General features: G+C 47.8%; 1 protein-coding gene across 5 annotated transcripts; it reads left to right on the forward strand.

Annotated features, from left to right (window-relative positions):
- The first annotated feature begins 950 nt into the window (after positions 1–950).
- SLC25A48 (solute carrier family 25 member 48) lies at positions 951–27,670 on the forward strand. Of its 5 annotated transcripts, none has more exons than XM_063348909.1 (10): positions 951–1,426; positions 4,168–4,211; positions 7,844–7,915; positions 8,487–8,739; positions 10,097–10,345; positions 11,588–11,721; positions 25,485–25,529; positions 25,633–25,659; positions 26,330–26,458; positions 27,464–27,670. In XM_063348909.1, the coding sequence occupies exons 4-10, from the start codon at positions 8,508–8,510 to the stop codon at positions 27,569–27,571; spliced, it is 924 nt and encodes a 307-aa protein (XP_063204979.1). In that variant the 5' UTR covers positions 951–1,426; positions 4,168–4,211; positions 7,844–7,915; positions 8,487–8,507; the 3' UTR covers positions 27,572–27,670. The 5 variants fall into 5 exon arrangements, 4 of the variants coding, with proteins under 4 accessions (XP_063204979.1, XP_063204978.1, XP_063204981.1 ...); XM_063348908.1 differs by lacking the exon at positions 951–1,426 and adding an exon at positions 1,506–2,261 and having other exon boundaries at positions 27,464–27,669; XR_010072884.1 differs by lacking the exons at positions 951–1,426; positions 27,464–27,670 and adding exons at positions 1,527–2,261; positions 14,724–14,853 and having other exon boundaries at positions 26,330–26,367.

Here is a 27,670-nt window from a genome sequence, read left to right on the forward strand (position 1 = left end):
CTGGAGACTATTGGAAGTGGTCTTTGTGCAATCAGTAGATGTTCTGACTTTGGCGTGGAAATGTGTTGCTCACAGTTAAAGAGAATTCATATGATTAATGATTAATGCTGCTATCTGAATAATTACCTCATTCAGCCAGCTTTTCTCCTGACTTTGCAAGAAAATATGTGTGAAAAATGAGGATGATATCCTCTTTCTGCATTACTGTTTATATGGAATCACATTTCTTCTAAAAAGACAAGAACAGATTTATTTGAGAAGACAAATAGCCGTCAGGTTTCCACGGAGCTTGTGCACACACGTTGTCTCCAACATTCATCCGGGACCACAGACCCCTGGAACCTGCTGTGCACCATTTGGGACCTGGTGCTTGAGGAAAACCCTCCTCATGCAGAACATGCATTGTTACATACATTAAAAAATCTAAAATTTCAGGTGTAGATTATCTGAGCTGATAACTATGCACCTAATATCGAATTTCTATCAGCAATTTCTAGACAAAAGCTCCCTTCAGTCAACTTGGTGATAAGGTTTCTGCTCTATATGTGCACCCACATAAGGGGACATTGTTTTAAGGTCTGCTTGAATAATTATGTCTCTCTTTGTAGAAAATGTTTATTTATCAATAGAAATTAAAATACTAATTATTTCAGAAAAAAATATTATATTTTCAGCCAGTATTTTGGTGTTCAGGATTTCTTGTTTATAAACTCTCAACATTTTGCGTAGTTACCAGAATGTGTAGACAAAATACATTTCAACAAAACCCAATCTGGTATTCCAGAAGGGCAGTGCAGCAAACCTGATGCCAGTCTTTTCAGAAAGCCTCCAAAACTGATCCAAGGAACTGCTGCCTGCAGAAATCTGACCTCTGTGGAACAAAATTCACTTTGGGCTGTAGTAAACCACAGCCAGATGGGACAGACGTACGTGCTCGGTGTCGAAGGGCCAACGCATCTTTTGCGGAGCAAAGTCGTGCCCCTGGAGTCCAAGAGGAGCTTTGTGGTGGAGTCGGTGAGCACAGGGATATCAGTGAGCTGGTTAAGGACCAGAAGGATGTCCTGCTATTGAGTAGCTTCATGCTATTCAGGTGTAAGACGTTAGATTTTACTAATTGAAGGTGCCACACAGGCCAGGCTGGGCTCAAAATCAGGTATTTACTCTTCAGGAAAGAGAGCCCAGCTTTCAGTCTCAATCAGAAAGGCATGTTAGGAATTACCAGAGAAGGGTTTGAGATCAAAACAGAAAATACCTTTACGCTGCTGAATGCCTGGTTTGTTCCTATTACTTGTGGTTCTGTTTGCCCAGTTCAAAGACTTTAAAAAAAAAAAAATGACAGAGGAGGGTGAAAAGGAGTATCTTGCGTGAAAGGGGAACTAAACAGAGCTGGGCTCTTGACTCTGGGAAAGCCAGGAGGAAGAAGCAGGTAAGAGTGGTACAAGAAAATGGTGAATGCTATGGAGAGGGAAGGGGGTAGGGAGCGATTGTTCATTGCTTGCCAAAATAGAGAAAACTGGGATACGTCCTGAAAAGATAACACAGAAACTGGGGGTATCACCTGAAAAGATGGGGCGGTGTGATTTCAGTGAAGCAAACGGAGATGTTTTTCGGTTGAGTAAGGCCGTGTGAGTTATGGTTTTTATCTCTGGACTTACACCTCTAATTTAAGTATTTATAGCATACTTCCCCAGTAATCCCTGGTTTTTCCCCCTTCATACGGAAACCCCCGATGCTGCTTTTCCACCTCCTCGCTGCCACCAGCCCCAGGGTGAAGAGGAGCCTGGTCCGACCCCGGTCACCGGAGAGGCGGGGGGACACCCGCGCTGCCCGCCCGTCCCCCCAGCCCATCCCGCCCCGGTGTCTCCCCGCCGCCGGACCCGCTGCGGCGCCTTTAAGGCCCGGTGCGTGATGTCACCGCGGCTGGGAGACACTCCGCGGCGCGCGCCGGGCTGCCGCGGGCACCGCGCACCGGAGGGGACCCCGCGCACCGGAGGGGACCCCTGTCCGGAGCGTCTCCCTACCCGGCGGGACCCCTCCCCAGCGGGCACCCCCTGCCCACGGCGGGGAACCCCTTGTCCGGAGTGACCCCCTGCCCGGCGGGAGCCCCTGTCCGGAGGGAGCCCCCTTACCCGGCGGGGACCCTTGACCGCAGCCCCCCGCCCCCGGCCACAGGGGACCCCCTGCCCCGCCGGCGGGAGGGGTTCGGCGGCGCGGCATGGGCAGCCTCCAGCTGCAGGACTTCGCGGCGGGCTGGGTGGGCGGTAAGTGGTGCGGTGGGCTAGGGGGGGATGGCGGCGGGGCGGGGGTGGAGGGAGAGGGGACGGGGACAGGAGCCTGAGCGGGGATAAAATCCTCCGTGTCACCTACGCTCTGTGCCTCCCACCGGCGTGCTCGTACCGGTGGATGCGCGGGTTGCTTTGCTTTGGCTCAGAAGTGCAGTTTAATCCCATTTCCGCGGGCGGGATACTTAAAATTGAAGGGTGGGTACGGGTGATGCTGCTGCGGTGGTGGGGGCCGGCTGCCGGAGCCGCTCCGCACGCCCCCGGCTCTCCCTCCCTTGCTCTCCCGGCTGGAAGCACCCCCGGGCTCGGAGGCGAACAGCCCGGGGCTCGCAGCAGCCAACCCGGGGTCGCCCAGCCGCACACACCCCCGGGGGGAGGCTTTGACTCCGGTACGGCAAACAGGGCGGCGATGCCGGCAGAGGTGCGGTATCGATCCCGCCTGCTGAAAATGCTGATTGCAAACACCGGGAAAACAGATAGCAGAGAGAAAAGGGAAACGCGAATGTTCCCCCTGGGTTTAACAGCTGATAAGGGGCACGGCTGGGCTGCCCCGCTCCCGGGAGCGGCTGCAGGAGCGGCCGGGCAAAGGGGCAATCACAGCACTGGCCACTGCAGCCCAGGGCTCTGCCCTGGCTACCAGGTTCGGGGTACGGATGTGAGATGGCTCACGGATCCTGACCGGCCAGCTCAGGTTAATAGGTTAGCTGACTCTAAAAAAAAAAAAACAAAAAACAACCAACAAAAAAACCCCCCAAAAAACCCACCCCAGAACCTCTGCCAAAAGGATACATGAGATTTTGGGATGTTTGCAGCCTGCGGAGGCTGCAGCACACAGCCTGCCCCGCTGAACTGCGCTGTTGCCGAACACCCCCGGCAGCGGGACAGGATGCCCAGGGGGTGAACAGCCACCGGTGTGGGTGGCAGCGGCCAGTTTTCATGCATAGCACTAGGCCACAGGTGGTCTCAGGTTAAGGTCCAGGAGGAGCGGGGAGATTTTATAACACATTTTTGAGTAAAGTCGTAACGTGTTGACCAAGGACATGATGCTCTTTTCAGTCCTAATCCACTATAGGTGGGAAATTTAACGTAGTCTCCAAAGCACTTGGGGACACTGGTTTGCACGGAGACTTGCAGATGTGGAAGCAGCACAAACTCTCCACCATCTCCACAAACACCCTGAAAACTGCAGGTGGTGTTTGCTATAAGCACACAAAACCATATCCTGGCCACGGCACATGGGTTGCTCCGTCTTCCCGGAGAAGGGGAAAACCAAACCGTGCTCTGGCCTGCCACGGGGGCTCCTGGCAGTGAGTGGCCTGGGGAGGACAGTGTTGGGGAATGGGCCAGTTTCTCCTGGAGAACCATGGGGAATGAAGCTGGATGGAACTATCGAGATCAATATGGAGCAGGATCCTCTTTATCTGAATCATCCCTGACGGGTAGCTCTATACACTGCTCTTAAAACAGCGAAGGATGGCGGTTCACAGTCCTCATCAGCAGCTGGCTCTAGTGCATCACTATCCGAGCCAGGGGAAAGCATTTCCTCCTGTCTAACCTGAATCTCACCTTTTTGAGGCTAAATATTTGCATGAGCTTACAAGAGTGTGAGGGGGGTTGTTCATGGACAGAACATACAAATCCACCGCCTCCTCTTCTCGATTGGATGCCTTTGAGATGTTGATGGAGTCCAGGAGAGTATCTGGGGGGGGCATGGGGAGAAGAGGTACAAGTGTTTCTGCCCACCTTTTGCCTGTTGTTAGAGACTGCACTGGCCCAGTATGGCTGTTCCCGTGGAAATTTCCTCCTCCCCTATAAACCCGTCGCTTCCTGTCCCGTCACAAAACCTTCTTCAATGGTTTGTGTAATACTTTGCTTCCATCCCCAGGAGCCGCCAGCGTGGTTGTGGGCCACCCCCTGGACACCATCAAGGTAAACACTTTGAACTGTGCTCTCATGTCACCACCCAAAACCCCACCGACGGGGAGGTGGCTTCTCTCGAGATGATGCTTCAAAAGACCTTCACTTCCCCTGCCAGCCCAAGGGGGAATTTAGCCTGGGTAGAAAGGTTTTCATAGACTTTAGCCTTTGTTCCTCTCCCATGCTCATTTCAAACGAGAAACTAAAGGAACTGGCTGATACGTGCGATTTCCTCCGGTGAGGATTAACGCTGAAAATTAAACCTGGCCTTACTTAATATGTGGTTTACCAAACTGTTCTGCCAATGTTTGATTGAACTTTGCCACAGACAAGTATTCAAAGGGCAACGGGGGAATTATATTTGTTTTGCCGCAGGCACATTTTTATGTGTTTTCCTAGTGTTGGCAACGCTGGAAGGGCAGAGTGCTGAAATTGTTATCCCAGGGCAATGAGATGCAATTATTCCTGCCAGACAATTATTCCGCAGAGGGAAGGAATTAGAGATGTAAGAAGGTATTTGCTAGCACGATGCAGACAAGCCCATGCGGACACCAATACAGCCTGACCCAAGCGAGTTGACCATCCCTAGTGATGCAGAGATGTAGAGGAAGATCCTGTTCTTTTTCCTTTCTCCTTTTGTACAGCGTGATAGGCATCTCTGCCCAGCTTCCATTGCTGCTCTGCCCATGTGCTCTCATCTGGTTCAAGCCTCATGGCTGGCACCCGGTGGGGCCGTCAGATGAGACAAACCCAAGAGCCAGTGGTCCTGGTTGCACCTTAGAGACCCTCCGAGGGTGATGGGGAGGAGGCAGGGTCCAGCGCGGCCCCCGCCATGTCCCTTCTCCAGCCATCACAGCCACCCCCTTGCAGGCAGCCGGCTCTCCTGGGATCAGGAGATGGCCTGTCAGGGCACGGGCAGCGCAGGCAGGCTCTGCCCAGGGTTGCCAAGGCAATCCCCATCTCGGGCTAGCCATCAGGGCGTCACTGCCAGGTTTGGGGGAGTTTGGCAACAAGTGAGAGAGGATCCTGCTGGGAAGCATTGAGTTTCTGGCTGCCAAGAAAGAGCGAGCCCATCCTTCAGTGCTTATAAAGACAACTGTCAGGCTGACCCCTCTGCTGCCCTTGGCTTTGGGCATGGCCTGGGAATACCAAGTAGGCAGAATTGTTATCTTTCCAAATTTAGCGGAAGGGGAGTGGAAAGGAGGGTTTTTACACGGCGCTAAGATAGGGAGTGTAAAGATAGGACACGGGGTAACAGCTTCAAACTGAAAGAGGGGAGATTTAGATTGGATATCAGGAAGAAATTCTTCACTGTGAGGGTGGTGAGGCGCTGGAACAGGCTGCCCAGGGAAGTTGTTGATGCCCCATCCCTGGAGGGGTTCAAGGCCAGGTTGGACGGAGCTTGGAGCAACCTGGGCTGGTGGGAGGTGTCCCTGCCCAGGGCAGGGGGTGGCACTGGGTGATCTTTAAGGTCGCTTCCAACCCAAACCATTCTGTGATTCTGTGAAAGGGGCAGCTCAGCAGCACTCGCAGCCTCCAAGGCATGGGGGGTCCTTCCCCACCTGGAGGAGAGGTCAAGACTGGAAGACAGGTTGGATGGGGTCTGTGGTATCTGCACCATGGTTCCCATCCAGCAGGCCTCCTCCTCCAGCTGGCCCCTTCCCAGCGTCGTAGCTTCCATCAAACCCAAGCAGCTGTTTTTCCCCTGTAAATAGTTTTACATTTTCTCACGTTTTATCCTCCATATTGCATTCGTTTCCCCAGGACTTTCTTCAGTTGCTGGGTGTCACCCAAGGGCCCTGTCTAATTAAAACGTAACAGAAAGGAAAAGTTTCCTGAGGAATATCCAGCTGCCATCAGCTGACTTTGACAGAGAAGCCAGCGGGGATTTCAGGGCTGGGTGTTAACAGCTTCGTTAAGGGGCATATGTGTGAGAAGCAGCTTGTGAGGACACTCAGTTAGTCAAAAAATGTATTAACTTGAACCTCTAAATACCTGGTTACTGTGTAAAAGGAAAAAAAAACAAGCCCACGGAGGCAAAACGGAAATGTCTGGCTAAGTGTGCAAATGAAGCCAGGAGGGAACGCAGGGCTGTGCACCGTGGTCGCCCTGTGCCGAGCTGCGCCGGGGTGCCCCCCTCATCCCTGCTCCCCCCGGCGGGAGTCACGGCACACACAGGTCTGCGCCCACCGCCTCTGCGTTGCACAACGTGCCCCGTGTGAGCCGCAGCTGGCATCTGCCTGTACCGGCTTGTTTGTAAGGGCTCGGTAAATATTCTACTTTCGCTGCCGCCTTCCCCGTGGCCTCTGGCCAGGTGCGGAGCAGTGCTCGGGGCTCGGTGCGGGCAGATGGATGGATGGATGGATGCAGCATCCCCGGGGTGAGGGGTGAGCCCGAGCTTCTGTCCTTTTCTCTTCCCCACCTCCGGGTCCCCCTGCGGCACCCCGCCGGCGAGGCTCTTGCAGGGCTCTGGGCCAAGCCGTTGTGTAATTCAACCTGCTCTTTGCTGTCCAAAAGCTCTCCCCAGGCATGAACTCTGGAGGACACTCACTCCTTTGGGCTTTAAATTCCCAAATAACATTTCTGCTTCACCCCCAGTGTAAGTTGGGGCTGAGCCGCCAGAAGGGACTGTGTCTCCAGCACAGGTCGGCATTGTCCCTCCGGGCTTCATTGTGTCATTCCTGCTAGCAGCAATGCTGACGGATGTGACCAGAAATGCTGTCCCCATTCCCTATAAACGTCCCCAAGAGAGCACATGTGAGTGTCCTCCGATAAAAATATGAGCTCCAGCCTCATCCGAGATTAATTGCTGCAGCCCCAGGTCCTCTGACCCAAACAGGGTTTCCACTTCCTCACACACCTCTAAGCCCCCAAAATGCATCACTTGTTAGGATATTTTTATTGCAAACTTTTCAGCAGCTTGAATGAAAGATGGTGTAAATATGTGTGCGCATGTGTGTGTATATATGTGTGTGTGTGAGAGCAGGGAAAGCATGTTGAATCATACAGGCTTTGTCGTGATTTACACGCCATTTCTCACAGCTGTTGTAGGCATTTTTTGGAAGGCATACGACCATTGCTTTCCAGAAACAAAATGTCTTTGTTGGACATGATGTAAAAAATATATTTTTGAGTCAAGCATGGAGAATTTCCAAACTATTTTGGCTCCGTTTAGTATTTCTACCTCTTAAAATCCACCTAGGATGGGAAGGGCCCTGGAAGCCTCCCAAGGGAACTCTCCTCTCCATCCTTCAGCAACACATCCCAACCTCCCCCGAGAGTCCCCGGATGGAGGAGACCACATCACTCTCCGATTTCCACATAAATCCGGACCTTGCCAACGACAGCTCTGCACACCAGCACTCTGCTGGGCCAGAGTAGCTGGTCTGGACTCCAGAGCAATTTGACAGTCATCGATTCCAGATGTTGCAGAAAGTTTCAGACCTCTCAGATCCCCTTTAGCCCCGCTTCTGGCAAAGTTCAAAGGGGGTGGATGCACGTATATCTTATTTTATTGCTCTGTTTTCTTTACAACTAAGGAAGGCTTCGTTCTCAAAGCAAAGTGCACATTGTTTATGTAGCGTGAGCCTTCCCTGGGCTGGAAGCATCAGATTTTAATTGCATTTTATGAATGTCTTTTGCAGACTCGTTTGCAAGCTGGACAAGGGTATGGCAATACACTCAGCTGTGTTCTCACTGTGTACAGAAATGAGTCTGTAAGTACTTTATCTTACTTAAAATGCACTGGTAGAAAATGCAAATAGATAAATACATGAAGCAATTACACAAAGTCACTGTTGACACCAGCAGTTATATGAAGATCAATAAAGCTGGTGCAACTGAGCCTGCAAATCCCTATAGCCGCCTCTTGCTTAACTCAAAGGTAACTCTCTTGGTTATTCCTATAGGGAAAAGGCAGATCCCTGGCAGGGAGTGATAAATGACACTGCCCATGTTCCCGCATGGGCCAGGGTGTTACCTCCACAGGGGATGGTTTGCCCGTACCTGCTGGCAAAGCTCAGCCGCAGGTATTTTGCTGACTTTGGTGATGCCAGCACAGAAGCTGGCCAGAAGAGGGACTTTTACGTGGGTTCTTGTGCTTTCAGCATATCCCGTATTCCGCATAATCTTTACAAGTCTCTAGTATGAATTAATTAGCATGTACAAACAGCCGTTTCCAGGAGACACCTGCTACTTGGATTTACATTTCTGGCCCAACAGACAAGTTGGTTTTTACACTGCTCAGCCCTGTTCGCTCTCTTAACTCCTGCTCCCTTCCCTGGGTAGGTGGCCGGCTTCTTCAAAGGCATGTCCTTCCCACTGGCCAGCATCGCCGTCTACAGCTCCGTGGTCTTTGGCGTCTTCAGCAACACGCAGCGGCTCCTCAGCCATTTCCGCCACGGAGACTCGGCCCGGGCGCCAGTGCTTGCCGATGTGGCTCTGGCCAGCATCGTGGCAGGGTTCATCTCTGTGGGCATCGGCACTCCTGTGGACCTGGTAAAGATAAGGCTGCAGATGCAAACGCAGCCGTACATCGAAGGTAAGAAGCAAGAGTTTCTTTTTCCTTTGTCTGCCAGTCCTCGGTGTTTACTGAGAGCTTTATGACAATTTTGCTTCCAGGCCCAGCTCTCTGCTGCCTTGTGCCACCACCTTGAGCTGAAGGTGCTTCCTCCAGCCTCAGGATGGACCCCATCCTGCGCAGCTCGAGGGGAGGGTTTTTACCAATGACATTGATCGGATCTCCGCTGGCATTTCCTGCTGATTGGCATCTATAATGAACACACGGGCAGGTCTGCTCAGGACCAGGAGCCGCAGGAGCTGCCTTCCCCACAAGCCATGGGGCAGGAACAGCAAGTCCCCGGGCTGTCAGGTCCCCTGGAGATCCCATCAGCAGCATCACAGCTGCCAGTGGTAATGCCAGCTCCCCATCTACTGCTGCACATTCTCAATCCCACATACATTTGCCCATAAACCTCCAAAATTTCACATGTACATTGGAAAACTGCTGGCTTATTGGGACAGGGTTCCAGGTACCCAGGCACAGGCAAGATGGGTCAGAAGGGGACACTGGCAGGATGGCAGTGGGCAGCTGTAACCTCTCCAGAAGCTGCAGGTAGAAGGATTTGCTTCTGCTCGAGTGGAACAGGTTGCCCAGAGAAGCTGTGGCTGCCCCATCCCTGGAGGTGTTCAACGCCAGGTTGGACGGGGCTTGGAGCAACCTGTTCTGGTGGGAGGTGTCCCTGCCCAGGGCAGGGGGTGGCACTGGATGAGCTTTAAGGTCCCTTCCAATCCAAACCATTCTATGATTCTATGAAGCCCCACCGAGCCCATGCACAGCCAAAGGAAGAGACGGCACAGCTTCAGAGCTTGACAGATTGTATTTCAGCAGTTTCACAAACACCTTTCTCACGATTACAGTTGTGGTGTTTAACTGTGGAATATTGACATTTTTCTATTGCTTTGATAAAATACTATTATGTCCATTTTGAAAAGCCTCCATGCAGCTCAGCAACCTAATGCCCTTTCCAAAAGCATCTCAGTCCCCTGTATCAGAAGGGCCAGACTCTGAAGATGTCAAGGCTTTCAAAGATGCAGCTTGGCACCAGATGTGGTTAAAATCCATGAAATTTGTGTGCATGGCCTTAAATTCATTTGGAAATCTCACTCGACACATACTGGGAGGCATGCAAAGTATCTAAGAAAAATCTGTCCTGAAGCATCTAAATGTCTTTTTAAAATGGACCTAAGTGTTCTTTCCAAAAGCCTTCTTTCCCCACCGTACATCTTCATTCCAGCAAAAGAAAATGGATGGCAGCAATTTCTGTTGGATGGCAGTGGGCTTTTGAGAGGAGTTTTGTAGCAATAGAGCTATTATAACAGTTATATTTTTTTTGCAGCAAACATTAAACCGAAGCCCACAGTTCCTGGATTTCCTGCGTACCGAGGCCCAATTCACTGCTTTAGGACAGTCCTACAGAAAGAGGGGATAGCAGGAATATACCGAGGCATGGGAGCAATGCTTCTGAGGGATGTTCCTGGGTACTGCCTCTATTTCATCCCTTACACATTTTTCTGTAGCTGGATTAACCCTGACGGATGCATTTCCCCTAGTCCCTCCTCCATCTGGCTGGCAGGGGGTGTAGCAGGTAAGCACCTTTTTTCCCACAACACTGGGCAAAACAAGGACAGGAAGGTTCCCTGGGGGGGTGGCTCAGGGGCCACCACATCCTTCCGATCACCAGGAGAAGACAGGGGACTAAATGACCTTCCTCCCCCGGGGCCAGGTCCCCTGGCACCACAGCTGCGCTTTATGACTTGACAAACTTTATGGAAGTCATGTTATCAGATCTTCATCAGGCTCAATGTCAGTGACAAGGAAAAGAGCTGGCACCTTCACCTCCCTGGATGTCTCACGGCAGCCTGAGTATCACATTGCCAGTGATACACAGCAGCCAAGATGCCTCCAGAAGAGGACTTCAACCTGTTGGCTGCCCACCAGGAGGGCGTGCACCCTACCCGCGCGCAGCAGAGTTGACTCCTACTGATCTTCTCTTTCTTTTTTTCCTGCGTACACCTGCCCGCAAGACCAGCATGCTCATTCCCCACCATGCTTACATCTGTGAGGTCACCCCTACACCCACTCCCCGTTTCTTGGCCATTTCTCAATTGCAGACCCCTAAATGCAGATCAATCCTTAGCTCAGGTAATGATTACAAAATGCCCTCTCTGTTTCTTCTGCAAATAAACAAGAGCCCTGGCCCATCTGAACAGCTTCTCTAGTATGCCCCCACACTCACGTAGCTCTTGTCTGTCCAACTGGGCCATGTATTCGGGTCATACATTGACCTTTCCAGAGAGGCAAAACATCCCACTCAGCTGCAGGCTAATCAATGTAAATAGAGGATTTCTTTATAGGAGTGACGATGTGTCTCAGCTGTGTGGAGCCTAATCCTGGTTGCATGAGATGGACCAGCCTCTTATTTGCATTCTCAGCTCAAACTTTGCTTTTCAACAGTATTATCTGAGGACTCCAGGTGTTTGGTTTTTTTTAAATTGCCCTAAGCAGCAGCTCCCTGCAGCTCAGGCTCTTCCCGCGGCATCTCCATGCTCCACCAGAAGCACGGCAGAAGATGTATTTGCACCTGGGGGAGCACCTCCTGGGCTCTCTGCATTTGATTACCAGCGTATCCCAAAATCTCACCACTTCTTCCAGAAACAGGGAACTTGCTCCCAGAAATACCGTTCCTGTGCCTGAGCAGGGTGAATGCACTGAAACAAAAATCCCGTGAATATGACGTGGTAGACAAGAGGTGAATTTCTGACTTCACTGAGCTGCGGCCGTGGAAATAGGGAGAAGAAATTGTTCAAATACTTCTGCGTTTTTCTAGGAGCCATTTCCTGGGTGACTGCTACGCCAATGGACGTTGTGAAAAGTCGACTTCAGGCAGATGGAGTTCATTTAAACAAGTACAAAGGGACCCTTGACTGTATCTTGCAGAGCTACCGGAACGAGGGCCTAAAAGTAAGTGATATTTCAAGTAAAATCTGGATATTAGGCATTTAATTTTCACTTGGGAAATGCAATGGCTGTTACGAACCTACCTGCAGGGTTGAGAGACAGCTAAAGCCAGTTAGTTACTGCTAAATTATAATAATGACAGTCGGTAATTATAGTGCAGATTCTTTCTAAATCATAATAGTGAGAGTAATAATGCACCTTACAGCAATGAAAAAATGAACGACTGGGGGTCACGGTCTGCTGGTGTAATTAACTTAAAATAACACTTCATGTGAGTGCATTTAATTGTGGATGTGATTTATCATAAATTAGAGGTAGAAATCCTTGCCTCCGTGATTGTTTTGACAAAATGCAGAGGTTAAATGGTTCCCACTGACACCGAAGTCAATGGGAATTGATTCCAGCAGGACCGTGCTGGCACCCAAGGTGCGTTGGGTTGCCTTGGGCAATGCTTTGGTGGAACTGATGCCGCATTTACCCTCATTTTCCACCAAGATAGAGTGGATTGAAAATGCTCTTAAATCAGAATTGCTTTGGCTTCAAACCTGAAGAAGGGCTGTGTGCCAAAAAATACTTATCTCTTTTTCTGACTTTGTCTATCAGTGTAATAAAAGTTGTTTGTTCTACCTGCAAACTTTGCCTCTGCTGAATGTGAATGGCAGAGAACCAGGGTTTGCAGCTTTATTGCGCTGCCAATGCACGGTTATGAGAAGCGACGTCTCCTGATATTGATATAAATCTGTATTTAAGTTGTCACCAAAACATGATGTGGGCTTTTAGCTCCAAAGGGTTAATTTTCACACTCTGTGGGGAAAGTAACAAGTTACAAAGAGAAAAAATAACCTGCAAAATCACAAGTTGGTGTGATTTAAATATTTGCCAACCTATTGCCACTATATTACGGCAGCTGTCACAGCAGCCTGGTTTGTTTTTTGCCGTTGAGTGAAGAAAGTCACATTCCTATGATGCACAGGCACCGGGAGAGACGCTAGAGACCCTGCTGGGGTGGTCGGAGGAGGCTCAGGGTGCCCCAGGCTCTACGCAGAGTACCTGCCCTGCACGGGCAGTCTGGCACACAGTAAAACACAGGATGGGTGAAAAGGGAATTTCTATGTGTTTTCCTTTCTCTCTCCATCCTCATCCTCAGTCCAGGCACTTAAATTTTTTTGTTTGAGGTCTGCGCTGCCTGCAGTTTTTCTGCTCTCGTGCCTGGCACCCAGACCGAAGCCGGCAATAGGGTCGATGATAAGAGTGATAGATCCTTCTCTTATAAGCAAAAATCTCTTTAGATGTTAGGAAACACAAAGATGATAAATGGCAAACCCAGCTCTGGATGTTTTCATTCTGGGACAAAGGAACGGCATTCACAGTGCTGAAAACAATTGCCTGGCACACAAAAAAATGTAAATATAGCCCTCTTCTTTCTCCGTAGTCAGGTGTGTTCATTCTGATGAGAAAAGTTTATGGCTTTTCTTCATATGTCTTCATTATTATTTAATTTGTCTCTCTTGTGTTCCTTTATAGCTACTGCAAAAATATAAATTTCCTCCCAGAAAATTCTGTCTTTCCTAACAAAATAAGAGCCCAATAAATCAAGTAATACCCTAAATATCCCAATATTGCAATTTCACATTGCAAACTCTATCCTAAACAATGGGAAGATGTTTTGATTCTGCCTGGTACAAGTCGGCACCATTCACTGGATTTATTGGATACAAAACATGGTTGTGTTTAGCAGAGCTCAGTATTTCAGGGGAAATACTGATTAGATACTTAAATCTATGGGCTTCTGGTCTTAGAGCCGAGATCTTCCATGCTTTCTTACAGCAGGCGTGGGAGTTTTGCCTTTGTAGCGCGTGGAAGGGCTTGCTTTGCTGACGTTACTTTTCACGTCTATTCTGAACTTCTGGTGCTTAGAGTAGTGACCACAGTGATTAGCCTGGGTCGTTAATGGGGTGAGTTTGTGAGAAATAGGCCAGCAGAGATACTCCCTGCAATCACCAGGCAACAATGTTTGTAAAGAGGAGGTTTTTCGAAGGGAGACAAGCCAATGCCAGGAGCAAGAAGCAACAAGGGCACCTTCTCTGCTTTCCAGAAAGCACTTTACTGTTCAAGGACTTAAAAAACGCAGGGTCTTGTAAGTGCCAGCATCTTTCCAAAAAATACATATTCAGCAGAAGGGGAAGTCATATTTATTATATATATTCATCTTTATTATTATATATTATATATATTCATATTTATTATCTTGATGAAAGAAAACACTGGTATATGTATGAGCACCAAATCTTGACCTTAGGAACCCACAGGTGAAAAAATAAGCTTCTATCAAGTATTTTTTTTCCCAAAGTTGGTGGCAAGAGCTGGCTCTCAGCAAGGTACGGAGCAAGTCTAGTTTTCTGCTGATTGAGAAATTGTTTCTATGCTCAAAGGTGAAAGCTGCAAAATAGTCCGCGTGGCACAGCGCCCGCGTTGGCCGGGCTGGCTCACAGCCACACCGCTCCTCCCTCTCTGATCCTCAAACGTCTTCTGCACCCATAGACCCAACCCCGGGAGTCTGAGCATTTGCTGCATGAAAGCAACAGCTTTCTTGTACCCTGGGGTGTGCGTGACCCCCTCATGCTTATCTTATGTATGCACAGGGAAGGAGGGGTTGTAGCTGGATAGGACAACACTGGAAGATGTTCTAGATTTCTTGCTTTCTGCTCTACAGCAGTGGCATGAGGCCATTTTTTACCCTCTACCTCTCGTAGCTCTTGCTGGTAGATGCGGAGGGGAGGTCCATAGGGAGACTGGAGCCCAGTGATACCAAACCAGTGACCTTTGCCATTGCGTTTCTGTTCTCCAGCGCAGACTTTAGCAAAGACCGGCAGTGAGAATCTATCTCCTGAGTAAACCAATATTTGGTTCTTCAGAAGCCCACCATGACTTCGTTCAATGTTTTCTTCTTCTTCTTAAAATAGCCGGTATATTCCTATGCTCTAACCTTTCTCCATCCCCAACAGGTCTTTTTTAGGGGCGCCACGGTCAATGCAGTGCGAGGATTCCCAACGAGTTCAGCCATGTTTCTTGGCTATGAACTTTCCCTCAAAGCAATGAAAAGAGACCAAAATGAGAGCAATCCTTAACTTCCAGGTCAGCGCGTGAAGACCCTCTAGCTTTATTAAAATTAGAGAATTAATCTTTGAAACAAATGGAGTTGCAATTGTATAGATCCTCTGAAAGTCAGATACCTTACATGTGTACCTACATCTGAATAGTCAAACACTTTTCAAATTTGGGTCTGTGGGATTCGGAGCAGACAACAGATGTGCCGATGGATTTTGGTTTCATTCCAGATCTCCTGGAGTTTCATTACAATCCATTCTGATTGTTGTGATTGTTTTGATGAGTGTGAATCAGAAAAGAAAATCTGAAATATTATATATATATAATCTAGAGAATATTCTCTAGAATTCTATGAGTTTTGAAATCTCATTCTCACTGAAGTCCCTGCACAATATCCTTTCCTTCTTTGATCCATCCACGCAGACCTGAAATTAAGCCCTTTCAAAGTGTCTTGACTACCAACTCACAGTTTTACTCTTTCCCTCATAAACCTAGGGTTGCATTAAGGAGCAGCATCAAAAATACCCGATTACAGAAATTTTTTTAGCACTTAAATACTCAAGATTATTCTTCGCAGTCTTTGCTGTTTTCTGCAGTACGTTATAAACCTCCTTCCTTCTTATTTCAAAAGTGTTGCCAAGAAGACCTGAAAGTCTCCTACTTCCCTGAGCCAAATCAGCAGTGTGGTGGTGGTGAGGGCTCAGCTGCTCTGACTGAAGACTCCTGTTCCTGCACCTATGGCATCTCCATTCTCTTCTGCCATGGACTTAGTCCCTGGAGGACTCCAAAAACTGCACCAGCTCAATCAAATCCAAAGACTGCTTTTTTTATCAAATCTTTCACTCTGTTGTCTAAGAGCACGTTAATAATTCCCATGTTGGTGTTGGGCTTTTTCACCGATGACATTTTTCCCATTGAGCCAAGAGAACAACTTACTTCCCTTACCCACACCAGTGAGATATACCCCAAAACCAGCCCAACCGACACCGGATGAGAGAGCGTCTTTTGTACAACACTGCGTTAATGCTCATCTTTTATGTGAACAAGGAAAGGGGGAGCTGTGATGGGTGTGCAGGTGCTTTTCATGTTGGAAGGTCTGGATTCCCACCAAATCCTAGCTTGCTTTCAGGATCAAAGAAACGGATGACTCCACCCGTATGAACGGATACTCATATTTTACATCACAGAACTCTCCAGTTTGCCACAATTTAACATGTTATTATGAAAATATGTGAAGGGCTTCAACAACTTCAGTTATCCAAGGCATAAATTAAATTGGGAAAAAGAAGGACGTTAAATTCAGAGACTAAGCTGCTATTTTTCTTCAGAAAACAATAGAACAAGTCCGCATTTCATATGGATAGGTGCCTACTGATTTACCGAACTCGCCTTGTGTAGCCCTCCAGGGACCTGCTAGAGGTATCTCGTCAGACCTTCTGATTTCCCTGATGTGACAGTCCAACTTGCCAACTCCCAAACCCTGCAGACATCACTTTGCAGCCTTGAGAGACTACCACCAAAGGAAGTCTCTTCAAGGGATGCAGGGTTTATCCCAAATTATTGTCTAAAATACATGGGCCAACTTCAGACTTCCAGCTCTTTGCTGCACTCCCACTGAGATGACTGGGGCAGACCCAGGTCTCTCTGTGGTCTACCTCAGCCTTTCAGTTATTCCAAGATCTTTTACATCATGATTACTGCTGTTAAATATCTTCATGCTTTATTTTCTAAGCATGGAGATTCTGATGCCAAAAACCAAGAAGAACCAGCTCTGCTGGGACAAGAAGACTCCAGTGGCAGTGGCAGGAGAGGCTGAGGGGTAACAGCCTCGCATGAAGAGGGACATGGGGGAACAGCGTGGGACAACACTGTCCTCTGAGAAATGTCCAGTTCCCTGCATCTTCCTCTGGAGAAGAAGAGCTCTGGGGAAAAAGCCCAGCAATGGCAGTTTTAGCAGATGCCCTCAATAAAGGTTTCTGAAGACAACCTGGAGCAGCTGTCCAGCTTTCCTCCATAAAGGGAGGAGAAGGAAAGAGAAACTCCTAAGTTCTCTTCCCCGGATTAATGGAGGAATTGGTGGCGAGACTTGAATACCTCTGCAGAAAGTGCCTAAAACCTCGGGTCTGGAGCCAGACTCAGAAACGGGGTCCCCAACATTGGTCTCTTCTTCGCTCTGGCCCAAATGAAAACCAGAAGCGTGGCTTCCTCCAAAACCAGCCTTAAAGTTGGAGAAACAGCTGGTGTTGCTTCATCTCAGGACTTGCACGCAAGGAGGTTCACAGTGCCTTTGAGCTTGGCGAGAGCACAGGGATCTGTTTTTGATAAACAATATGGATAAAACTGATGAGCCTTCACACAAGTATTTGTTGCTGGCTGCATTTAAGGATTCATCCTTTCCATGTTACCTGTTTTAATGCATATATGTAAAACGTTCTCCAGATGCGTAACATCTTATGTCTCCAGGGATAATTCTCGGGGAGACCATTTGTTTAGTGCAAATAAATGGTGATACTTATCTGATTGCCTTATGTAAAATGGACCATGAATTAATTAAACTGCTGAGGTTTGCAATGAGCTGCGTATCTGGATCACCCTCACAGTGCGCAGGTTTGGTGTGTTCAGTGCCCTCCTGGGCTTAAGGCCCCAAGACCCATGTTGGAGTCACCTGGTGATTCTTCCTGGCATTCTTCATCCAATTAAACCAATTTTGAGATGGATGCTCAGGATTTACTTGGACAAAACTCTTGTGAAATGCACACCCGCCAGAAGGAGCTGTCGGGGAGAGCTGTGGATTTCCAGGCGTTGAAAGGGAGCAGAGGGCAGAAAGTTTTTAGTACAAAAAATATGCAAAGCAAATGAGGAGCGAATAAAAGGCTTTGGCCACATGATGGCACCCTCGTCCGTGGCAGGGCATGCCCCTGTGCTCCTCACCGCCCCACTTACTCCAGCTGCCAGGAAACCTCTTTCTGCCTTGCCCCATTCAACCCCGAGCCCACGTTTGCTGCCAGACCAGCACATGGTCCCATCCCAACAGCGCAGCCCCTCGCTCGGCAGCCGATTTTGGGGTGCCCCTGCCCTCCCAATGGCTCACCCGGCCCGGCAGGAGGGAGTCAAGCCCTGGATGCACTGGTTAATAGGTGTATCACCCCGTTAGCATCCATAGACAAACCACGAGTGAGGCAAAGCAATGCCAGGCTGGTGCATGAGGGTTTAGAGGGTGTCAGCAGCCCCAGCCACTGCGCAGGAGATGGGGCTGATGCTGGGTCAGGCACAGCAGGGTTGGGACAAGCAGCGGTTGAGGCACAGCACTAGGTGGCACAGTTGTACCCATCGCCGTGACGGTACGTGATTGGTACGATTGGCTGTGAGCCCAATAAATAATCCAGTCTTGCTTTTGACATAATGAGTGCTTGACTGTGTCACTAAGGAAAGAGGTCTGGTGGTGGGGTCGAGTGCTGCCACAGTGGGGGTCAGGCCCGTGTCTCAAAGATGAGGGATGGCAATTACAATTTACGCACGCTGAGACTTGACAGGTCTGTGTCTTGTGAATGATTTTCCTTATGATATATCAAATGCAGTAGTTTTTAGAGATAATATCAATGTCACTATCCACTGATAGAAACTAGGATCTCTAAGGAATCCTCTTCGGGGACCTGCTGATGGGATTTTAAAACAGTGCCAACAGTTTGCCATAGAAAGAGCTGAGTCAAATCCCTTGTATGGGGCACTGATTGCATATGTTGGTGGTTTTGTCCCTGAATTACACAAAAGAAAAATTCCCTGCGTCAACGGAATTCAGGATACAGACCTGCCCCTCTGCCAGTGCTGTAGCCACAGTGACCTGCCGTCGGCGGCACGTTCCCCACACACACTGGAGTGGGAGACACCATCCGCTTGACAGCTTGTTCACAGATGCTCACAGAGCCCCACATTTGTAAGATAAATGCAGCAAATCCTGAAATTGGTAAAAAATGAGACGGGAGACCAGAAGGACCAGGGAAACCTACTTCTATGTTTTTCTTGCCTGGAATATGAAAGCATATCTAGACTCGTCATGCCTCAAATGAGTCTGTAATTGCCCAACTTTCATGTCGCTGGTGGTATTCCAGCTCTTACAACACCTTATATTACTTAATGAGACCATGTAGCTTGTTTTCCCAGTTTATACACTGTGTAGTGCTATGGAAGGAAAAAAAAGGTAACAGCAGGTTATTTCCCCAGTTAAAAAAATGGGAACCAATTTCCCAGTGAAAAGCAATTTTTCTGGACAATAGCCCTGACCTGGAGGACGGTCTTTGGTTGCTGGGACAAGCTTCGTGACATCCATAGAGGGGGGGGGACGGTGAGGAGGGAGCAGGCTGGGGCTGCTCTCTGGCCAGGGGGCAAGGAGGGGGCCACCTCACCTCCCTGTTCCTGCCTCCCCGCTGCTGCTGGGCACCTATAATGCCCTTGAGTCCTTCTCCCAGGCAGGGTGCAGGTGACATTGCGTGCAGGCGCTTGCCCCCAGGGGTTTTAGTGCCTGCTGAAGCCCTGCCTCTGATCGCTCTGGGCCAGGCTGAGATTTTCTCACGCCTCGGGAGTCACTGCCTGGTGTGTCCACACTCAGGGGAGGGCGAGAACACTGTCTCCATCTCCGTTTCTCTTTTTCTGTTGCACTCTGAGACAGAGCAGTAGGTGACGTCTTTGCAGACATTAAGATATAATATATCTCCTCGGTTTATCTGAAGTTCCTTGTTCTGTCGTAGAGATTGATATAGTGGAGATTTCTCTCCCAGACATTGCATTCATGTAAGCCAAGAAGGCCAACGCCTGGCTTGTATCCGTGAAGAAAAAGGTGAAGTGCAGAGTCGGAAGAAATGGAGCGATCCAAGGAGAGAAGTGGGAAGAAGTTCAAGTTGCTAAATTGAATACAAACTGCACATGAACAGCTTCCTTTCTCTACAGCCACCTTCTGCCTATATATGCTCCTATGGTGATGCAAAGACTGATCATTGCCAACTTAGATAAGCAGTATGTAAAGTCTCCTTCCAGAGATAGGCTCCAAAGGGAATTGAGCCATGCACTGAGGGGAAATTTAAGTAGTTACACTGATTTTCAAAGTAGTTTTCCTGAACTGTAGATCCTGCGACAGCTCCAGTCAGATATTACTGGAATCACCAACCTGCTGAGAGCCAGACATGCAGCAGAAGAATATATTTTTAAGGGGGTCTCAGAGGTCCCGTATGAGGTCTCACTGTAAGATATAAAATGCTGAAAACATCAAGAAATCCTTTCTTAGTCTAGGTGAAATACCAAAGCTGCTGGGTTGTAGATCATGAAACCTCTGCAAAGAAAAGAAGGTCCTCTTAAGTGATGGAGAAAGCAACAGGGAACCTTGGGTCACCGGGAGAAGGAGTTGGAGAAACAAGAAACTTGCAAGAGGGGAAGCATAGGCTGAGATTGCCCTGCTGCCAACACTTGCTGCTTCACGACTGGCACCTCCACGGCCTCGTCTGCTGTAAGAGCATCAGGACTTACACAGCTTATCTGCATGGACTGGACCGGCTCATGGTCTATTCCCCCACGTTTCAAAACACTTTAGCGCTAACATAGCCTACTTTACATATACTATGGAAAGAACTGCCAAGACTTGTGGAAGAGGGCCAGGCTGCTCTTACTCATGCAACTAGGTGTGAACCAATATCCGTGCTTATTTTGTTATTAAGTTGTGATTGCCGTGTTTCCATCAAGCAATCTGCAGGTGCTTTGTCAATGCTTCCAGCATGGGAAGCGAGCTACAGTACGGGTATGGTAGGTGGAGGGCTCTAACGCAGCCACGGGGTGAATGCGTTGTGCTGTCTCTCCATCCTACGTGTCCAACCTTCCTCCGTGTGCTGTGCTGAGAAGGACATCCTGCACCTCGCAGTGGGACAAGCCAGGAAGGGTGAGTGGGCTTAAGACCTGAGAGCTCTGCAATGTTTTTCTTTCCTAGTGTGAAAGTGGTCAGGACCACAAAAGGAGATGCTGAAGTGAGAACAACGGCATCAGGAAAATCTTAAAATACAAAAGATCTGGCAACCTCTGTGGGCGATTCCTGTTTTCCTCTGCTTACTTACGGAGGCTGTCGGTTGTGAGATGCACTTGCAATAAGTGCAATGCCCAGCATGGCTGCCACGTTGCTGCCAGGGCTTTTCGCTTTTAGATGCCTCAGCTCTTGCTAAATATCATTGCAGCTTGGCTCCCCTGCTAGAAAACCCAGGAAAGCTCTGGTGACTGTATTATTGCATGAAACAAGGATGACTCGCAGCTCTGAAGGTTCTCCTCAGCTGTGCTCCCCCATCTCACAGCTCTTGCGCACAACCAGTTTTGATTAGCTAGCTTGATTGATTTCCAATTAATTTAAACTCTTCTGAAAGTAATGGGGGCTCCATTATCTACAGAAGCTAACCTGAGTCTGGGGATATCCCATGGTCCATCTGCAAGGACAGAGCAGAACTTGCAGCTCTCAGGAGATGTCACTGCCCTCTTCAAGCTGGCACGTGAAATGTTCCCTGAGTTCATCTGGATTTTACACCTTTCTGTCATAGACAAACTTGCTATTACTATGCAATGGTTTAGCCTTTTGTGGAGGAATTAGAATGACCCTGTTTTCCTGTATTTCTACACTGGCATATGTCATCTTTATCTAAGAGAAAGGAAAAAAAAACCGAAAACCTCCAAACCACCTTATGTCTGGAAAATGAAACTATCAATAGCATCTTTTCATTTGTGGTCTTTGCAAGCTCTTACATCTTGATCAGTGTACACAGCAAATGTAAAACAAGCTGGTATGTTATCTTGGTGTTTTTCTTCTACAGGGAATCTTTTTTCTACATTAAAAAAAGCCCAAACCATACAGAGTTTCTTGGAAACACAACAGTGGGACGCAAATTCTTTCATGAGAACTCAGATCTGGAGGTTCACGCTGACCAGGCTAAAATAGTTACCTGGAAATTGGGCATTTGTGTCGCATTTTCGGTCAATCAACCTCTCATCAAAATAGGTGCATGAAAAGAGAATATATCCCAAATGTACAGGATGTGAGATGAGGATTCCCAAAGGAGCCAGAGGGAACTGCCTGTAAGGCAGCACAGAAATATATTGGGAGAGTTTTTTGTGTTCACCTTTTCCAAATACCTGTTCTGGCCTGAAACCTTACAATCCTGTTACTTGAAAGTTGCGACCTTGACCCCGGCACACCCAGCTGATGTGCTCCCCTGGTGCTGGCAGTGCCCTCTGCCCCCTTCCTCGCTCTGCTGATCCACTGCATCCTTTAGGATGTAGGGAAGCGATAAGAAGGATGGAGATATACCATCTCCTCATGCACGGTCCTGCCCCAGGCTGAGAACCGCAACTTTCCCCACTCAGGTTTCCCAATGGCAACGTAGGGGATGTTTCTACATTGTGGGCTTTGAGCTTGGTCACCTTTCCTAAAAATCCTGGGTTTCAGTCCTTTGTTTCTGTTTTTTTTCCAGCTAGAAAGCCTAAAAGGGAGGAAAAAAGCTTCAGAAAGACCACACTTAGCACTGATGGCTCCCCACTTTGACAACCGGCCTTTTGAGGCTTGTGGGTTTGCAACCTTGGAGGGAAGCAGACTCACACTGTCACCTTCCAACCTGCTCCAATATATTATGAATTTGTTTCAGCTTTTTTGCACGATGGTCGAAAAACCTCTGTTTCCTCTCTACATTTTGGCCTGTGTTGTTTAGAGAGAGATTAAGGGAGCAGAACAGTGGCAGATCAGATATCTAGACACGAGGACAAAAAATAAAATGCTGATTGTATTTAACACACAAATGACAACATATTTGTGAAAATGCGTTGCTGCAGCTGTTAATCAAAATGAAGACTTCTAAAATATCAAAACTAAGTGTTTAAAGATCACATTAAAAACCTGGTCTTTTTGCTGGGATGGCAGAAAATATTAATTTCCATGGTCTTTGAATCAGCCTCTACATTCCAGAATAGAGCCTAAACTCTCCAAAGAGAAGCCGTAACTTGTGCCACTCACTTCTGTGCACAATCCACTACTCCTCTAACCGATACATGGAAAGTTCTTTCTCTGCCAGTTTGACTTCTGGTGATTTCTGATTCACTGTAGATTGAATACAGCTTTTCTGGTGACCCATCTACCCTGGAGCAACAACAGCATGAAACGGATCTCACTGAGCAATCGAATGGAAATGAAAAGATGTAGAGATAGTGCTGGCACCACTGGCAGCCAGAGACTGTGAGGAGGAACCGCAGGAGCAGGGAGCCGCCCAGGAGCAGCTCTGGAAGCTCTGCCACTCTGATTTCCAACCTGTGACAAAAATACAGATCTTATCTTTTTGGGTGGTAGGCCTGGGAAGCAATTATCTGGTCTGCTCACTGTCCAGCGAGCATAATTACATCTCATTAATGGAAAGGTCCTAATTGTGTGTCTTGCATCCAATTTATGCCATCAATCGCTTTTAGTTACAGAGCATGGCAGCTGCATTGAGACACTATTCCTTAGGTGAAGAGGCCTCAGAGACCCTGCTAAGTACATCAGATTTTGTAAAATCCTTGCAAAGATGGAGCGCGGCAGCTGCTGGGCAAAATGGGATTTCTAATGAACATATTTTCCTTAAAAACAAGAAGCGGTAGAAACCCCTGGCTGTCACAAAGAGCCCCTTGTCCCTCTGCCCCCATGGCTTGTTACCGTATTCCTTGCACAACCTTGGCTAAATCAAAGATGCTTGTGAATTCCTTCCTGTAAAACCATGTAAAATTCTTTTCTCAACCATGTGAGAAACCGAGTGTTCCACAACCGTTGCACATCATTTATTTCCTTCAGGGATTTACGCTTTGAACTAATTGTTCTCGCTCTTGCTGTGGGGCTTTACTGGCTGAAGAAACAGAGCGTAGCACACCCATGGCTCCGCTTGAGCAAAAGGCTGTTTCCTCAAGGGACACCTACCCATCCCAGCAGTCTCTTTACTGCCTTTCAGGGAATCACAGGCTCTCGATCACAAATCAATGATTTAGGCCTTCTCGAACAGCCCAGTGCCTTGAAATATGCCACTGCCCAGCTCATGAACACCATCCCTCCCTGTGATACGCTTTTGTGCCTCTGTGCATCCTAACGTAGCCTGCTGCCAGCTTTAGCTTGCCAAGGGAGGGCTTCTGGCTTCTTCTAGGTATTCCCCGGGGCTTGTGTGAAAGCTGTAGCTGAGTGATGGGATGGTACACTTCCCACACTAAATCATCTAAGGACAAACTTCAAAGAAAAGGCAGGGAGCATCCGCCCCAGCCTGGAGCCGGCGCTGGGTGCGCAGGCAGGCACACGGGGGCAGGAGAAGCAGACAGAGCCTCCTGCGCTCCCCCGGGCAGGCAGCGGAGCCCCGCTTGGCCAGATGAATCCCTTGCCCATAGGCAAATGCCAGAGAAAAAAACCCAGCAAATTGCAACCCAATGTTTTCTCTTTCCAGGACAGTTTCCAGTGAGATCGCACTCACCCTTCAGCCAGACTGACCAGCAGAAAGCTCAACCTTTTGGAGAAGAACTTTGAGGCATAACAGGCTTTAAGGCATAACAGGAGGGAAGCTTAAAAGTCAACACTGGGGATATTAAAAACACCTGAAGAGCTACCACTTGCTCTGCCAAGGTGTGCAACTTGAAAAAAGGAAGCCTCTGTGGCCACAGAAAGCTCTAGCAGACATTCAACCTGATTTGGAGACTCCATCTGGGAGAATTTCCAAGTTAATACCATTTTGGTCACCTAGGAATGGTTTTGCATCCACTCCTTTCTGCTTCAAAGGGACCAGGTGGGATGTGACATCTGAGGGCCCGATCCTTATCTGCACACTGGTGCACTTGCACTCGGCAGAGGTGGGATCGAGGACTATGGGATCACTCTCCGGCAGCTGTAATTCGGCCTGACAACCTCCCCAGGCACCGTTCCACAACTCCGTCCATTCATCTGCTCAACAGAGCCCTGCAGCGTTGGCAACTCTCTCTGAGAAAGGTCCTGCTTTGAATCCAGGGGGAAGCCAGCTCGCAGCCTGGCAGTGTGTTTTCTCAGGAACTTGGGCAATGCTGAACATTGTCTCTTCGCTTTCATGGAACTGTAATTTACATAAGCATAGGAGACAAAACCCACATCTGAAAAAAAACATGCTTTCGTAGATTTTTAACCATTGTTTCCTGTTGGGGTGTGATATCATAATGTTCAAATTAATCACTTCTGAGGAGCACTTGTGAATTTCCGCAGTACTAAAGAAAAGTCACTGCAGAAGGTGACTCAATTCCACGTTTGATTTCTCTAAAATGCTGTCCAAGCTAGTGGGAAAAAATAGTGGGCACCTGGTATCAGTTTTATAATTGGGTTTTTCCATATTAGAATGGGAATTTTGTGAAGACTCAATTAAAAGGAGTGTCCTCCTATTCTTCTGTCACCCATCAGGCTGAGTTGCACATGAATGCCAGCATGCTGTCATACATACTCTTCTCTTGTTTGCTGCTCTCTGTGCACGCACAGAATTGCAGCGTCCGTGAAATTATCCGGTATACAAATCGTCTACTTGTAAGTGGCTGTTTAGCACCGTAATTCTGTAAGAATGCATGCTTGTAAAGTAGATGATAATAAATAACTGATTTCTCTCTTGTTATTCTTGCAGGAGGAAAGGTCTCTAGGTTGCCCATGTAGGGAGACAGCTGGCAGTGTGAGTACATCGCTTTGAGACTCTTGTGAAACTAAACAAAAATGTACTTGTGTGTTGAATGCTAGCAATGCTGGATTTTAATGCTCACTCTTTTCACTTTCAGTCATGTTCATGTCTTCCCATTGCTGAGGTAAGTCTGTTTTTTTTAAGCTACTGTAGTTGTTCAAGAATTTCAGTATTAACTGAGTTTAAGTTTGTTCACTTTGCTCCTTATACAACTTTTGCTTTCGGTTATGAGGAAGATTTTAATACACCAGTAGCAGCAAAACTGAGCGTGATGAATAGTGGTGGAGAGGGAAGCAGAAGTCCTCCCATTACCAGTGCAACCAGAACCGAGCCCAGAGTCAGGCAAAAGTCGTCCGTGGGCTTGACTTACAAATCAAGAGATACACGTTCTTGCTTTGAAAATCTCCGCAAGACCTTGTTTTATGGTTAGGTGCCCAGTGAACCTGGGCCAGAGATGTCCGGCCTCAGATGCTCAGCTCTAGGTGTAGCCATTTTTGTAAGCCTCCTCAGATACGGTGAAACCCCGCATTTGCTGAAACTATACTTCAAAGAGGTTACTTTTACAGTTCAAGGTTTTCTGAGAGATGTGACAGGTGTTATTATACATGATATACAGGCACACATGATGATTCGGTGTTTTACAACCCCCCAAAGTTCTTGTATCAGTTTTCAATAGAACACAAAATATATTACATTTAACTGTGACTTGCTGCCGTGTTTAGGACTACATATTCTTGCTGTAGATAAACACAAAATGTATTCTATTTTTTTCTAATGCCTTCTTCATTTAACAGCCTGGCCATGAATTGGCATGCTTTGTGGAAGGAACCGAACACATGCGGCAAAACAACTTATCTTCAAACACAATAATTGAGTGGCTTAATCGAATCTTTCAGGCTCAACGGGACAGAAACCTCTGTGAAGTAAGACTTTTCTTACTCTTCCATAGCTCTTGGTCTATCTTCTACAAGAGAGAGGGTTTCTGATAATTTAAATATTTGTAGCTAAGTGTTGGATTAATTTCAAATTTGTTTTAAATCCTCCTTTTATGCAGGAGCCAGATATGATAGCTGCAACATGTGTGAGGCAATGGAAAGCTATTAAAATTGGCAGAGGAAGCAGGGAGATGGGTTCTGCCCTGCTGCGCTCTTGCCCGTCTCCAAAGCCCTTTAGCATGAGGACCTGTCACTACAGATCTCCGGGAGAGGAGCTTTATTTAAATCGCTTTTCTATTTTCCTTTCTCAAACTGTGTTCTTAGGCTAAATAGTAATGATATAAGACCAGAGAGATGAGCAGAAGCAGCGTGGCTGGGGACAGGCAGGCAGAGCCACCTCCTCTTCTGGAGCATTAACTCTACCTAAGCTGCAGTTTCTTCAAGGATACTTGGGCATGAAATACTGCTGTGAACTGCAGCATCTTCAAACTTGTGATGATGCTCCAGAAGACTCCTGGATCCCCAGATGAGTTTTCTGAGGCAGTGAAACATCCTTTATTTACACACTGAGCAAAACTGTTGTGTAACTCAGTGAGCCGGGGAAGAGGCTGGTGGTGCAGTGTCTCGAGCTCCTTTAAGCTGGTTTCAAACTTGCAAGGGGGAATATTGTTAGAGTGACACTGCAACACCGAGCAGGGCCACTGCCCTCGTCTTACCCAGCTTCTTAAACTGCTCTACCTGCCCTGTTTCCCGTGTTGAAAGAGCCTACTTCGAATGACTTCATTTATAACTATATGACAGTCCAGCCTCCACCTTCTTAGTCACCACGAAAAGCCATTCTTACAGTCACTGCTCTAGGAACAGTTCTTTAGGAATTGTTTTTGAAATCCTTGCTTAGCTCCAAAGAATGTGTATTTTAACTGTTTCATCTAAGCCCTTTATTTTTTTATAAAATCTTTGGTAACCCAATCTTTGTTCTTTCTTCCATCACAGAGCCTGGCACGTGGGAAGCAATGCCAGTACAAGACCAAGGGAAATGTGAAGGAATTTTTGAAAAAAATCCTGCAAACATATCAAGCAATCAATAAACGCAGAGCTTAAAAAAAAAATTAAAAATGATTTAAAAAACCAAACCTCTTCAATAAGAAGAGGGAACAGAAAAGTTATTTATTGTATTTATTGTCCACCTGAAATATAAAA

The sequence above is a fragment of the Chroicocephalus ridibundus genome, chromosome 11 (genome assembly GCF_963924245.1).
Source record: "Chroicocephalus ridibundus chromosome 11, bChrRid1.1, whole genome shotgun sequence".
In the NCBI taxonomy this organism is placed as follows: domain Eukaryota; kingdom Metazoa; phylum Chordata; class Aves; order Charadriiformes; family Laridae; genus Chroicocephalus; species Chroicocephalus ridibundus.

Excerpts from the sequence above, each read along its gene's own strand:
- SLC25A48 (XM_063348908.1), top strand. The coding sequence starts at position 2,216 with ATGGGCAGCCTCCAGCTGCAGGACTTCGCGGCGGGCTGGGTGGGCG. Across the intron at positions 8,740-10,096 it reads AACGCAGCCGTACATCGAAG|CAAACATTAAACCGAAGCCC; the intron begins GTAAGAAGCAAG and ends TTTTTTTTGCAG. Across the intron at positions 11,722-25,484 it reads ACCGGAACGAGGGCCTAAAA|GAGGAAAGGTCTCTAGGTTG; the intron begins GTAAGTGATATT and ends TTATTCTTGCAG.